At 39.9% G+C, this 13,729-nt stretch overlaps 2 protein-coding genes across 2 annotated transcripts; one reads left to right on the top strand and one right to left on the bottom strand.

The window, feature by feature from the left end:
* Nucleotides 1-1,617, bottom strand: pole4 (polymerase (DNA-directed), epsilon 4, accessory subunit). Its single transcript, XM_041936020.1, has 4 exons — nt 1,277-1,617; nt 885-969; nt 511-552; nt 1-270 (listed from the first exon to the last, which is right to left on the bottom strand). The coding sequence occupies exons 1-4, from the start codon at nt 1,523-1,525 to the stop codon at nt 257-259; spliced, it is 390 nt and encodes a 129-aa protein (XP_041791954.1). The 5' UTR covers nt 1,526-1,617; the 3' UTR covers nt 1-256.
* A 1,485-nt stretch (nt 1,618-3,102) lies between these two features.
* Nucleotides 3,103-9,270, top strand: LOC121605440 (serine/threonine-protein kinase NIM1). Its single transcript, XM_041935351.1, has 4 exons — nt 3,103-3,124; nt 4,982-5,278; nt 6,178-6,446; nt 7,703-9,270. Exons 1-4 carry the CDS (start codon nt 3,103-3,105, stop codon nt 8,453-8,455), a joined length of 1,341 nt encoding a protein of 446 aa, XP_041791285.1. The 3' UTR covers nt 8,456-9,270.
* The last annotated feature ends 4,459 nt before the right edge of the window (nt 9,271-13,729 follow it).

Here is a 13,729-nt window from a genome sequence, read left to right as displayed (position 1 = left end):
TTCAAAACTTAAATTTATTTCATTGTACAGTAGTATTTCACAAATATTTACAAAACATTTACACATTACCACTGACATCTTCAAAGTTAAGTATGAAAAATCTTAATGGCACATTGTAGAAAAGCATTTATAAATATCCAATTTGAGAGTTTGACTTAGAAAAGTACCACAAAGGTTTTCGCAATAAATTGTGTTCCTGTAACTCAGAGTTTCTTGGATGGTTGCAGATATTCAATGTTCTCGTCTTCTGAAGCGTTTAATCGAGTGTGCCTGCAGAGAAAATAAAGACAAATTAGTACAAACTGTATATTAAAAAAAAAAGAAGTCTATAAAGAAATGTGGTCAATTAAGTCTCTAATAGATGTGCACACATCTGCATCTGCATGCTGTATGTTACTTGTTTGGTATCATTTATACATGTGGGAGATTTATTCCACTTGGTATTGGTGTAAAAACGGGCATAAAAAGACCTACAAACTAAGATTTTTTAATTGTCTTCGCAAGGCTTACCTTCAAGAAATGCAAATTCATCAATGGCCTCTATTGCATTGTCTGAAGAAACAAGAAGAGAGACGGGGGATGGGAGATACAAAGGTCAAAACTGTTTGATGGACCCTTTAGGTTTCTATACAGCTGTGCTATTAAGTAGGTCACACATATTCACTTATATCAACAAACAAAAACAATTTGACTTCCTTCTTACTGCAAAAATCAGCACCATATCCACTTCAGTGAGAAATAATTTATATTTTCACACAATCTAAGTTGTCACAACCTGGTCTGAGTGCATCAGCTGAACAACAATAACACTGTAAAGCCATGTTAAAGCCCACTGTCTATGTATGTATTTGCAAAGTGCACTCAAGAGTTTCTTCAACACTTACCCAAGTCTTTTCTTTGCAAAGTTTTCCTCTTCCCTTGCTGGGCGTACACCATGGCATCTTTGGCGATCATCTCAACAAATAACTCCTGGAAGAAAGAAATGCATGAACATTACTACTCTGTAATTTCCAACTAAAACAAAATCAGAAACCAACTTAGACTGATAATTTTGGTTACATAGCACTTCAGTGATGTGAGAGGTTTGGGCCTTTGCTGGTGGAGTTTTAAAGTAAACTTTACTCAACACATTGATCATATCACTGAGAAGAATCACATTGAATCACACTATAGGTAAATATCTCATTACTACTGACTAGCTTTCAAGTCGAAATAGTATCACGTTAAGCAACGCTAAGCATTCTGTACTGTTGCCGGACTTCCTTCGTGTTTTTACCGTGGCTTTAGCGATGATGAACACAGACTCCTGGCTGGCGAGTGACACGTCTGGGTCGGTCTTCATGAGCGCCTTGATGCGGGCCAGCGGGAGTTTGGACAGTCGGCTGTGGGTCACGGCAGCAGCGGGGCCTGTCTGCTGCTGGCTGCTCTCCTCCTCTGCCTCGGCCCCGCGGCTCTCCTCCTCACTCCCACACCGGTCAGGCTCGTGCTCCGGGGGGGTGACAGGTGTAGCCACTGTTGCTGCCATTCTCTTTATACACAAACGTTATATTAATAAAAAAAAGACACACAAATAACAACCGTACTCTAGCTACATGTCACAGATGACAACAACATCAGTAACGCCGCTCCAGCATGTGCTTCCGGTCTTTCGGTGAAAGGTCTATGCTGATTTGTCAGCAAGGCAGCACGACGTCCCGCCTCTTCCTCTCCCGCCAACTAATCGTCGTCGGTGATTGGACAGATTGTGAAGAACACTTTGGCTATTGGCTAGGCTAAAACGCCAATTATTGTAAGGGGGCATGGACGACAACGAGGAGATAAGATGCTGGTAATGTAGTTACACGGTTGTGATATTTATTTTGAAAACAGTACAGTGAAAGATATATTTTATCATTATATATAAAATTCTACATACATATAATTAAATTGTTAATAACTTTGGCAAATTCCATATGGAAAAAAATGACCTGGATAAAACGAAATCTTATTCCATTTCTTCTTGTTTTTGGCCACTTGGGGGCAGCGGAAACAAGCTTTAAACACACTGCCATGTTATCTCATAAAGATTGATACAACTGTTAGAAAACAGGTGCTTACTTACACATTCAACAGACACTAACATTCATGAGGCATCATGTCTCTGGCCAACCAAAGAATAGACATCAATTATTCAGTCAGTTATTAGCTCTGCTTTGGTATCCACCAACTCCTGAGGGCAATGCTAATCTTAAAGCTAATGCAAACACTGAATGACTCACTGTGTTCACCTGCTAGTTGCTGGCTTTGTCCATCTGTTTGGTATTGAGCAGTTACAGTGGGTTTATCAAAGCTTTTTTGAAACATGAGAGAAGTGTTAGTGACAGAAAAGGCTGCAGGGCATAAGACCACAGCAATGTGCTGAAAGATGCTAAAATACTGCACAGAACTGAGGGGAAACTCATTCATCACTTCCAGCGACTCCTTTCCCATGCATATAGTAATTTGATCCATTGTTAATATAAAGAAAAATATTAAAGTAGCTTAAGTTTCTATTGAGTTAAATAACAAAATAAAGCAAGAAAGGCCTGAAATATTTGTAAATCCTATGATCTCATAGATTATTATAAGATTATTAAAATCCCTGAATTTCCCTTATTACTTTTTACATGTGTAATGTTTCAATAATTGAATTCACTGGCAATATGTATTATGGTCCTGTGTTTTATTATGTTTAACAAGCTTCTACTGTCAAAAATAATAATAATTTTTAGACTTTCATGTCAGTCCAGCTTGGTGTAACTGTCTGACATAATCACTGATATACTGGACAAATTTTACAGTTTCACATACTTGCAATTAGTTTACTGTACTCAATAAAACAATATCCAACAGCTTATGTGCATTATTTATCACCAGTTATTCAATATGAAAAGTAACGTGAGGTGTGATTAGTTTGTTCTTTAAAAGTGTGTATGCAGCATTTCCATTGTTTTAGTCTATGTAAGATAACACATTGAGCAGTCCACTAATGCACTCCCTTAATAGGATTGTGAGGAGTGATTAAGTCCTCTGAGGCTCCATTCAGTTCAGTTACAGTCAGGTGTTACAGCCTGAGGGACAGACATGAAGGACCCACAGCTCCAAGGTAAATCGATCTGCTTTTAATACTTTTCTAATATTTCTGTCTCTGCAGATTTGCTTGCAGAAAATACTGTATTTTTTAATGTGGTTAAAACTTTCTAATAAGACACTCTTCATAAAGAGTTCATAAGCTGTAATTACTCGCTTCAAGTCATGAATAAACCCTTTAGCTTGTGTTTGTCCTCCAGCATGAGATACACTTTGTCTCTTTAGCTCTTTAACTCATCTTTAAGATGGATTATTGTAAACCCTCTATTAATGGCTTTTTAGCATCTATAATTGCAGACTTGGTGCCTTATTAGAAAATGAAAAACACATATTAGATAGAATTCATTTATGGTTTACCAACATTGCAGCCAAGTGAAAAGGTTAAACACCATCTAAAGGTTTTTCTCATAACTAGGCAACCCCAAATTCTATTATTTCTAAAATTCTATTCCAATAAATTACTTGTAAGCAATCTTTAAGGTCTTAGTTAAGAATTAAATGCAATTCCACCTCTACAAAAGATAATGAGGTTATTAAATCAGTCTTATTGGCATGGCTGCTTTATATACATTTTATTTACCATATTTAATAGCAGGTAAATTCAAAGTGCTTTACATTAAAATGTGTACAGAAACAAGTAACATCTACAGGCTCACAAGAAAATCCAGCACTACTAGAAGAAAAGAGAAAAAAATTTCATGCTATTTATTTCACATTGACTAGACTTACTCATACGGTATCTAAAAGAAGCACATAATCCTGATCAAATTGTCTCGACCCACTAATACCGTATCTAAAAGGAGCAAGTAATCCTGGTCACTTTGGGAGCTGGGCCTGCTCTGGGCTAAATTTAACCCACAATGACTGCGAGGAGGTTCAGCATTATTACACTGTAGATATGCAAAAGTTTCATGTCAGTTATTATTGTTATTGACCATTGGCTACTTTATTTAACTCAGTAACCTATTCTTCACACTTGCTGTCATTGAGAGACCCACACAGAGCTTAAGCCCTGACGGATGATTGATTTGACATCTGACCCCGATGCTCTTTGTGTAATGCTGAAACTTTAAAAACAGTTTCCTGTGAGAAGAAAAGATAAAGAGTGTATGCTTAACATCAAAAAGAAAGTCAAAATACTGTCCTGTCTGGCAAAAAATGAATACTATGGACAGTTTTTAAAATAAATGTCCTGAGAATTGAGAACTGTGTGTACTGTGAATAAGACTTGTGTTCCCAGAAAAGAAAAGAAAAACAAACAGGAAAGGTCGACACATCCTGCTTTTGTCCATCATTAAAAATGAAAAACATGTTGAAAATGATTCAGCACAGTCCAAACATTTATCAGCATCTGCTCAGACCTCTAAAGCTGATAAAATACCAGTCATAACGACAGCACTAAGCTGTTTTGTGAAATAAAATTCAAAAAAGGACAGCTCCCCTTGCATCCTGAGAATATATTTAATGTCTGAAGCAAAAAAGGATCTAACATCAGTTAATGTATTATATTTAACTTAAAATCTGCATGAGCATTTATTATTTGGCTCCATCTCATCTCAACAGACCCCAACTGTTTATACACTAAAGACAAACTTAGATGCAGCTTAGGGTTGTTGTGAAAGAGGCCAGACGTTGTACAACATATAGGACAAAGTCAGTTAACATGGAGGTCAATCTCATTACCAGTGTTATATACATAGAGCAGTCAACTACTGCTGCCCACTGACTTCTGTAAGACTTCATTCATCCAGTGACAGGGTCCACATGCTCCCTTCAAACAATGGTGCTGACTTATTTTTACAAGCCTCCGCAAAGAAACCAGAAACTCAAATTTCTTCTTTTCCCTTAAAATTTTCTTACATTTCTTTTCAAGCCATCAAAACACACCTATGGCGAAAGCAGAAAGTGAGCAAGAAATCCAAGGACGAGCCTCCGAAGGTTGAAAAGACAGCCAAGCCCCTCGCCGCCATTTGCGCCATCCCACAGCTGACTGAAGCAGAGAGAATGAGGCAGTCACCGTTTGAGAGGGTCGTCTATGACATGGCCCACAACGAGAAGATCGTCAATGATCTGATGCTTGGTCGAAGAGTTGGCTTCTACGAGCTGCGTGGAGAGATCGGGCAGGGGAATTTCTCTACGGTCAAGCTGGGCATCCACGCCTTGACGAAAGGTCAGGAAACATCACTTATTTATGTTTTTTTTTTTTTTTTTTCCAGGCATTCATTCATTTCTCATGGTTTTCTTTAGTATCCAGTTAAGACAAACTGTACATTGTTTGAAAGAACAAAGCCAAGGAGCCCTGTGACTATCTGTGTAAACCATTTCAAGCTCCCAAAGGCTAGCAGTTTTGTTTGTAAAAGAAATACAGGCCAAAAAAAGACATTTTATCAGTTTGTGCCTGTAAATATGACTCAATCACATAGGCTAATGCAGCCTTTTTAGAAGTAAAGTCCAGAGTTACCTTTCAGAGGAGACCAGGATGAGGACTGCGGTTCAAGAACAGTAACCATTTAATTTTGGATTTGCCTGCTGGACTTGTGCACAAAAAACAGGGGGCGCTTGTTAATTAATGTTTGAATCTTAAAATAATGAATCTGTTATCCAGGCACATTCCCTCCTGTCCAGTCTGGCCAGCAACACTTTAGCCTTCTCTTTTATGAACACAGTTAGACTTTGGGAGGCGTATTATACATGAATAATATTATGGGTTTGTGAATAATGTAGACTGAGCCCCTGAATAAGCCTTTCTGATCACTCCAGATTTTCCCCACCCCCTGCAGTGCATTTGTTTTCTGTTGAAAATTACACTTGTGTATGTGTGTGCAGGTTGAACTGTTGGAGGTTCTTGCTTCTTAGCCACATTTTTGTCATGCCTTAAAACAAGGCTGCATCAATCTTCCAATTAGATTAAATGCCAAAAATACATTCCTTCAGCCATGGCATCCATCTCCATGTTTTCTCGTGTGTTTAAATCTCTTAAGTATGGCTCTGTCTTTATTCTGACCTCTCACCTTGTTAGACCCTCTCTAAATCAGTGACATCTAAGCCTCCCCTCCTCTTCTGTCTCAGAGAGAGTGGCGGTCAAAATCATGGACAAGCTGCGCCTGGATAAGAAGAGCCAGCCGATGACTTCCTCAGAGATCAGCTGCATGGAGAAGCTGTGTCACCCCAACATCGTGCGTCTTTACGAGGTGTTCGAGACAAGCAGGAAGCTGTATCTGATAATGGAGTATGGCAGCGGTGGAGACCTGTTCTCCCGAATCACCACCAGGGGGAAGCTGAACGACCTGGAGACCAAGCTGGTCTTTGCACAAGTCATCTCTGCTGTTAAACATATGGTGAGTGTCGCTCTCAATCATCATCTTCAGTCTGCGATCCATGCCTTTTTGAGGTAGTCATGGTTCGTGGGATGGAGTTAATCAAAGTACATAAGAGCTGAATTTGAGATAAAGTTTAATTGTTTTGAAGGCTTGATCTGTTAATTTAAAGTCAAATTTTTGCCTTTATTCATCTTTATTCATAGTGGAGAGTAGAGAGGTGACAGGAAATGAGGGGAGATAACACGCAACAACAGTTTCTCAATCAGGCTTAAACCAGGGATGTTGTGATTATACGGTAAGCATCCTAAAGCCCAAGGCCCCAGAACGATCCACAACTGAGGGGGCAAAAATGAATTTTGCTGGTTTTCCACCTGATTATAAGATTGCTGCTTCAAACAAACAATTTGCATCACTGAAACACAAAACCAACCAAGATTTAGTTGTTGTATTTAAGTAAAAATACCAGTAACATGAAAATCTTAAGTACAAAAGTATTTTGAGCAAAATGTGCTTGAATTATCACAAGTAAATGTACTCTGGCTGCAGGCGAATGTCCCTTGTGACTGATATGTTAGTGTTATATATGAGCAACATTTTATTATTATAGCTAGGGGTCGGACCCCTGCAAAGAGTCACAAGACAAATATGAGGGGGCATGAGATGATTAATGGGGTAGGGAAGGAGAAAGTCCAAAGTTCTTTTGTTGTTTACTTTTCTCTACTTTTTGCATTAATTGTGAGATACCTGGAGCAATTACTTAGGTGAAACCATGTGAGAAGTTTAGAGGGGAAATCCCTCTTCGGTTGAACAACCCATAGACATCTGAAACATGTCAAGGGGCCCCAACTATACACATTTTTTTTTTTTTTTTGGAAGGAGTCACAAGCCAAGAAGGTTGAAACCCACTGGTTAATCTTTAACAATGCATTGTGTTTCATAAGCTTACAATGTGTTTTTTTATTAAAATCTTATTTCAAATTACAGATAAATGTAGTGGAGTTAAAAAGTGAAACATTTCCCTCAGAAATGTAGTGAAGTGGTAGCATAAACTAGAAGAAATTATAATTATAAATTATAAGTACAAATACCTCATAGTACTATAGTAATTTTAATAACAATAATAGATAGAATGCTATTTGTCTATGTATGTAGTACGGAGAAAGCATTAAAATCATTACTGTTAACACTTTCTTTCCCTACAAATATGACCCTACAAATATATATGAAAAACTGAGCCCCTGCTGAGGCTTTCCTTTTTTTTTGTGATATTTCAGCATGACAACAACATCGTCCACAGAGACCTTAAGGCGGAGAACATCTTCTACACCACCAGCTACTGCATCAAGGTCGGAGATTTTGGCTTCAGCACGCAGAGCAGCCCTAATGAGCTCCTCACTAACTTCTGTGGCTCACCACCGTACGCTGCTCCTGAACTCTTTAAGGAAAAAGGTTACATCGGACGCTATTCAGACACCTGGGCTTTAGGTATTCTCTTGTACTTCATGGTGACGGCCACTATGCCTTTTTATGGGGACAGCATGGGGAAGCTGAAGCGCTTCATCCTTCAGGGGGCCTACAGCATCCCTGCTTATGTACCCGACCCGTGCCAGCTGGTCATTAAGGGCATGCTGCGGCCTGTGCCTGCTGACCGCTCCTCTCTCACACAGATTACAAACAGCACTTGGCTGCAGGGGATTGAGTACCCTGCTCCGTACGTCTTGTTGCCCCTGTCTCCAGCCCACTTTGCCCAGGCCGACCAGGCTCTGTGTGAGGAGCAGCAGGAGGTAAAGGACTTGCTGTCAGATCTGGGCGTTCAGACAGTCCATTTCCAAAACAATCCCTGCTTAGACTGTAGGAGCCCGCTGACGGGGACCTACCGGATCCTTCTCCATCGGGTCCAGAAGAGGAGGTCAGTGGAGGCTGTAGGTTATTCAGCGCTTTACCCTGATGAGTATGGGAGTCCAAAGAAGTGGTCTGTGGCATCTGTAGGCAAACACACTCCTTCAGCTGTATGTGTTGTACTATAAAGAGAAAAAACATGTGCCCTTTTGCTCGCTGATGCTCCTTCAATCACTTGAGGCTCCCTTAACCTGTGAGGTGTTATGTTACATGTTGAGAAGTTTTCAAGTTGTGTTGTGCAATACTGGACTGAAAAGGAAGACACGCGGGGGTTGGAGTCGGAGGGTTCTCCTGTTCCAAAGTGTAAGTCAATTACAGCTTACAGACGAGGGCACTTATCTTAAGTAGTTAGTTATGGCTTTCGTTTCTAATTACGTCACCAACCACAAGCTTACTGACGCATAGCATTCATCAATCACTGTATGACTAGTGGCATCGTCCAATCCCTGTCGGTCGGTGCATAATTCTGTGGGACTAATCCCAGGTCACAGGTAATCCTAATAAGGGAGACACTGAGAACATGCTTGGCCCAACAGAAATTAAACCTGAGACCATGGAGGAAAGAATAACATGTCCTGGCAGATAATTAAGACCATGTGAGGCCAGAACAAAATGTAAGACAAATCTGCAGCTGTTTTAAATGTTTTTATTGTGCTTTTTAAACTCAAAAACCGGTGCCCCAATTGCCTTCATTTTATTCAGACATATATTAAAGATGTTTGTAAATATTACGCACATTTTATGATTGTCACAAAGAGTCTGGAGGATTTATTTAAGTTTTTGCACAGTTTTAATCTCATTTTGTTAATATCTTTGTTAAGTATTGGGCTAATGTGTGCTGTCTATGTTTTAAGGCACTACTTTCATGAAAGCTTCATGGATACTGTCCTGAACTTCATGCAACTCTGCATTATACAGCAACCAGCAAGGCCAGATTCATTGATCAGAATAAAAGTATTTTCAAACAATGATTTCAATCCGTTTCCTCTCCAATCTCCTCATTTTTCCTTCCAGCAGGAGGCGTGTTATTACAGGATCCAGCCAAGATTTTAACCGTTTACAAAGAGATTTCCACTGGGATGTTGAATGATTCCATGCTTCCTTATTAGCCCTGAAGTTTACAGAATCTTTGACTCTTGAGACAGTCTGGAGGAGCTTATTTTGGAACCGTCTCTTGTACTTTCGGTAAAAGAGCTTATTAGAAATATGATGCATTTTCACATTTGTGACCTCTGCAGGATTATGAAATATTGCCCTGTGAATTATTTTTAGGCAGTGACACTTCATTCCATATCAATCTGCGAAATCAAACTTTGAAAACTCCTCGCAATGTTCCCTCAGTTCCACTTCACCTCTCCCCTGTGAATTCCCCTCGAGGGTACAACAGTCTCTGTTAGCCAGGCGTCACTCTTGTTACCGTCACTTTGCAGTTTAACGCCAATTCTTCCAGTATCTGCAGGCACCTGCTGTGTTTCTATCAGTGACTGGCACTATAAGCATTATATTTGCCAATGACGTGTCGAACCCCTCGCCTGCAGCCTGTTCACACGACATTCACACACATTGTGCAGGCAGAGCTGACACAGGGAGAGATTTTTAAGGATGTGTCTTGACTTGCTGTTTATTTAGGAACCCTGTTCTTGCTCAATATCACTGATGTGAAAAACCCTGTTTTCTTTTCCACCTGAGGAACATTTCACCATCCTTTAAACTGAGTAAGGAACAGGAGCGAACAATGTTCAGTGTGACAATGAAAAGAAAATTAAACAACCAGCAGCATCTGTCTGCAGCTCCTGTTCGAAAACCTCTTTCAGAAGGGAGCTGGTGCATGAGATGAACTGATGCATCGTGGGAAAATAGCTTGTTTTAATTTGACTGGATAAAAGAAAGTGTTGTGTCAAATCAGTTTTCATGAGATTGATTTTAATATCTGTTGTGGCATTTATGAGTTGCTAAGAGAAAATAAATATATCAAACAGTGACTCTTCCCCGATAAATAAAAACTTCTGAGCAAAATCAACAACATCATTGCCTGATTTGAATTAAGGATTTTAAAATCTTGTTTTGGTTTGAGGCTTAAAGCTCTTAGCCAAAAGCAAGCTTCTGTCTATTATTAATGAACCTGATTGGCATGTCATGTTTAGCCACCTTTGACCACGTCAGGGTGAATGATTTGCTATGGTTTAAAATGATTTATAAACTTCCTTATCCTCTGGGATTATCACAAGGAGCTCAGACATCAACCATAAAGAGCGAAAGAGCAGCCTTGAGCATTTGATGTCAAACCTCTTCTGCTCATAAAAGCACGGTTGAGATGGTTGCGAAAGAGTAGCCACTGCCTTTTATAGACAATTTCCTTTTCAACTGGACGAGACCACAGAATGACTGGGAGGCTGTTTTAAAGAAAACTGCAAAAAATAAAAAGGAGGGTTCTTAGAATATTTAAATGATATAGTACATGTGCTCAAATCATTGTACCCATATGGTAGTTTGTGTTCCCTACTTCTTGAAGAACACCAGTGGATAAAAGATGCTGCAAATAGTTTCACTTTTACCCAAAACTGTTGCACAGGGTTAGATAAATGTGTCGCTTTCAGTTTGATACCAGCAGGAACTGAGCTTCTGACTTTGGTCCATTACTGGCATTATTTGATGCATGACCAGTCGCTCTATTCTGCACTGTTTGCAGTCAGTAGCCGGTGATGTTAAAACTCTCTTTGTGTAATGTTTCAGAGATGGGCAAGAAACGAAGCGTGAATGTCTTCAAACAGAGCGTAGCTGGAGCGAGATGGAACATGTCTCAGTCATTAACGCTCGCGTACTGTAATTCGCGAACTGTGAATCTGCTTCAGCTGTTGGGCGCACAGCACAGCAAATGCAGGTGAAGCCTTATTTCAATGAAGTCACCAACTGAGTCAGAGGTGAGAAGGAGAGAAACTGATTCAGGGCTTCAGTCAGCTGCTGCAGTTTGGCATCTTTTCCACATTAACTGGGTCATTATTTTCACACCAACGATCTGAATCAAAAAGAGGGTCAACTGGCACTGATTAGCGCTTTGTTAATGCTTCACAATGCGAAAAACAAGGGCAACTGCAGCTCAGCTCTGTCAACACCTGCACTTAATGTTTTCTCTCACGGTCTGGTTTCTTCTTCTGGACCATGTCTACTGTGAGAAAGACCTGAAGTTCACCCACTTCTGCTGCTGATTACTCCAACACTGAACCATGTAACAGTAACCGAACGCAGGAATGTAGCAGAACTGACTCATTTCATCTTGCTCGACAAAACAACTTTTTATCTACAGCCAACAACACTTAAGCTTATAAAATGTGGGGTGCACATTCAATCTGGAGTATTGGGAAGGAAATTAGTCACATCTGCTCAGTCTCCAGATGGCACACACTGCACAATCTGGAGGCTTTTCTTTCTTTTTTCCTTGTTATAAAATAAAACTTATGTATGAAATGAAACTGAAATAGAGACCACCATGTGAAGGGACACCGGTCAGCATGCTGACGTTCCAACCCGAGTGCTCAATAGTCATTACTACGTTATTACATGAGTGCTCAGTGCTCGTAGGCTGAACCACGCCTGTCTTCAAACTCAGCCTTCATTTTTCTCTCAGCTACAGACCTGTAAAAAGCCCAAGCTTTGATCAGTGCATCAAAGAAGCAACTACAGACATTGATTTATATTTATTACAAAAGAGTGTGTTCTGAAGATGTTGTCAACAGCTGCTGCTCCAACCATGATGACACAGCAGTGATGATTCCTCAGTATATATGATACATGCAAGTTTTCAGTTGTTGTTGGACATTCGAGATTCTTGTTCTCCCGAAGCAATGGATGAGTTATCTATTGCCAATCATAACAAGTGCTGCAATGGGTGTCTCCAGGACCACATTTTACCCTGACACACACACACACACACACACACACACACACACACACACACACACACACACACACACACACACACACACACACACACTCACAAGGTGAATAGAATATCAGCCACGCTGCCAGAACTAGTAACCAGATCTGAGGTCAGAATGTCTAAATCCTAAATTCAGTTCCGAATTGTGACTGTATACAGTATGTTGGGCTTTTTTGTGTTCTATGTTCATCCCACATACTCATTCTGAGCAGTACTCTTGAGTGTGTTGATGATGGAGAAGTGAGAATAATAAAGTGCACTCAAAAAATTCAACATGCATGCTAAACAGCTGCTTGACTTTTCAAATGTGCTGTTGCTGTCCACCGTTGTCTCACAATGCCATGCACAAATACAAGAGAGGAGCTGCTCACAGCTGGAGGACATTAAAAATGATTAAAATGATGGTGAAGCAACTCCAGAAATAGGAATTGGAAATACATTTTCTGATCTGCGTATGAAGTTTAAGCAGGAGCTTCAAAGTTGCAGGTTGATGGTGAAAGTCTTGCAAAAATGGATGCAGAAATGCATCAAAATGGTAAAAATGTTGATTTTGCTCTTTACAAATTCCTAAAACACAATTTTAGGAATATTTTTTATGCATTTTTGCTTTTAGTGATAGAAATAAACAGGAAACATAGAGTGTGTGTGTGGATGACATGTAGCAAAGGTCCCCAGCTGGAGTGGAACCGCTGTGGAGATGGTGCACGTCGTTGCCACGTGCAGCATTTTTCTCAACAGTCATTTCATCAAAATACTAAAAACTAACTGCTATGTAGGAAAACCTAGAGCCAGGTTTTATTCCAGTGTGGGAATACTGGATGGTTTCTTGGGGTAAAATATAAAGAAGCCACCATTTACCGTGTGCTGTGTTTGCTGTTCTTGATGGAAACTTGGAGGCAACAGGAGTCAAACAGCAAATTTTGACAAATAGATTAAACTTTTACAGCCATGTTTGAAAACAATAGACAATGAAACGTTTGAGTGTGTTTTTGCCAAGAATGAGGACTGTGGATTTTTTCTTAAATAATAAGCACATTGTGAAGGGATCACTTCACAGCCAGTCTGAACAGGAGCAATAATTACAGCAAACAAAACCTGTCCCAGTGTACACCAGGGCACCTGACAGGTGACAGGTAAGACAGACTTGAACAGTTATGAATTCATCCATTAATCTGGGCTTGTTGGACTGGCTGACTGAGAACCTTAACAGATGGGACTTTCAAGTCAATCCTTTACCATCAACATTATCATCAAGCTAATGAAAACCAGCTCTGCAGAGAGGCAATTTCTAAAGTGTTGACGGATGGATCATGTTGTCAATTACTGGCTCAAGTTGATGCCAGTTTAAGACTTTAAAAGTGGGAGATTATTGGATCAAAGTAAACCTGCTTGGTTTCACAGATATTCAGTGAGAGGGAGGAATGATGCAACTTCGCTCCTTCAAAATCAAACATGTGATCACGAG

This window comes from Chelmon rostratus, chromosome 4 (genome assembly GCF_017976325.1).
Source record: "Chelmon rostratus isolate fCheRos1 chromosome 4, fCheRos1.pri, whole genome shotgun sequence".
In the NCBI taxonomy this organism is placed as follows: Eukaryota; Metazoa; Chordata; class Actinopteri; order Chaetodontiformes; family Chaetodontidae; genus Chelmon; species Chelmon rostratus.
The sequence above is the reverse complement of the archived record's forward strand: the minus strand, read 5'-3'. Positions and strand labels throughout refer to the sequence as shown.

What these genes read in the sequence shown, in the direction of transcription:
- pole4 (XM_041936020.1), bottom strand. Translation starts at nt 1,525, where the DNA reads ATGGCAGCAACAGTGGCTACACCTGTCACCCCCCCGGAGCACGAGCCT. An exon ending in TCATCATCGCTAAAGCCACG is followed by an intron (nt 970 to 1,276) that starts GTAAAAACACGA and finishes TCTTTCTTCCAG; the next exon opens with GAGTTATTTGTTGAGATGAT. An exon ending in TTTGCAAAGAAAAGACTTGG is followed by an intron (nt 553 to 884) that starts GTAAGTGTTGAA and finishes TTGTTTCTTCAG; the next exon opens with ACAATGCAATAGAGGCCATT.
- LOC121605440 (XM_041935351.1), top strand. Translation starts at nt 3,103, where the DNA reads ATGAAGGACCCACAGCTCCAAG. An exon ending in GAAGGACCCACAGCTCCAAG is followed by an intron (nt 3,125 to 4,981) that starts GTAAATCGATCT and finishes TTTCTTTTCAAG; the next exon opens with CCATCAAAACACACCTATGG. An exon ending in TCTCTGCTGTTAAACATATG is followed by an intron (nt 6,447 to 7,702) that starts GTGAGTGTCGCT and finishes GTGATATTTCAG; the next exon opens with CATGACAACAACATCGTCCA.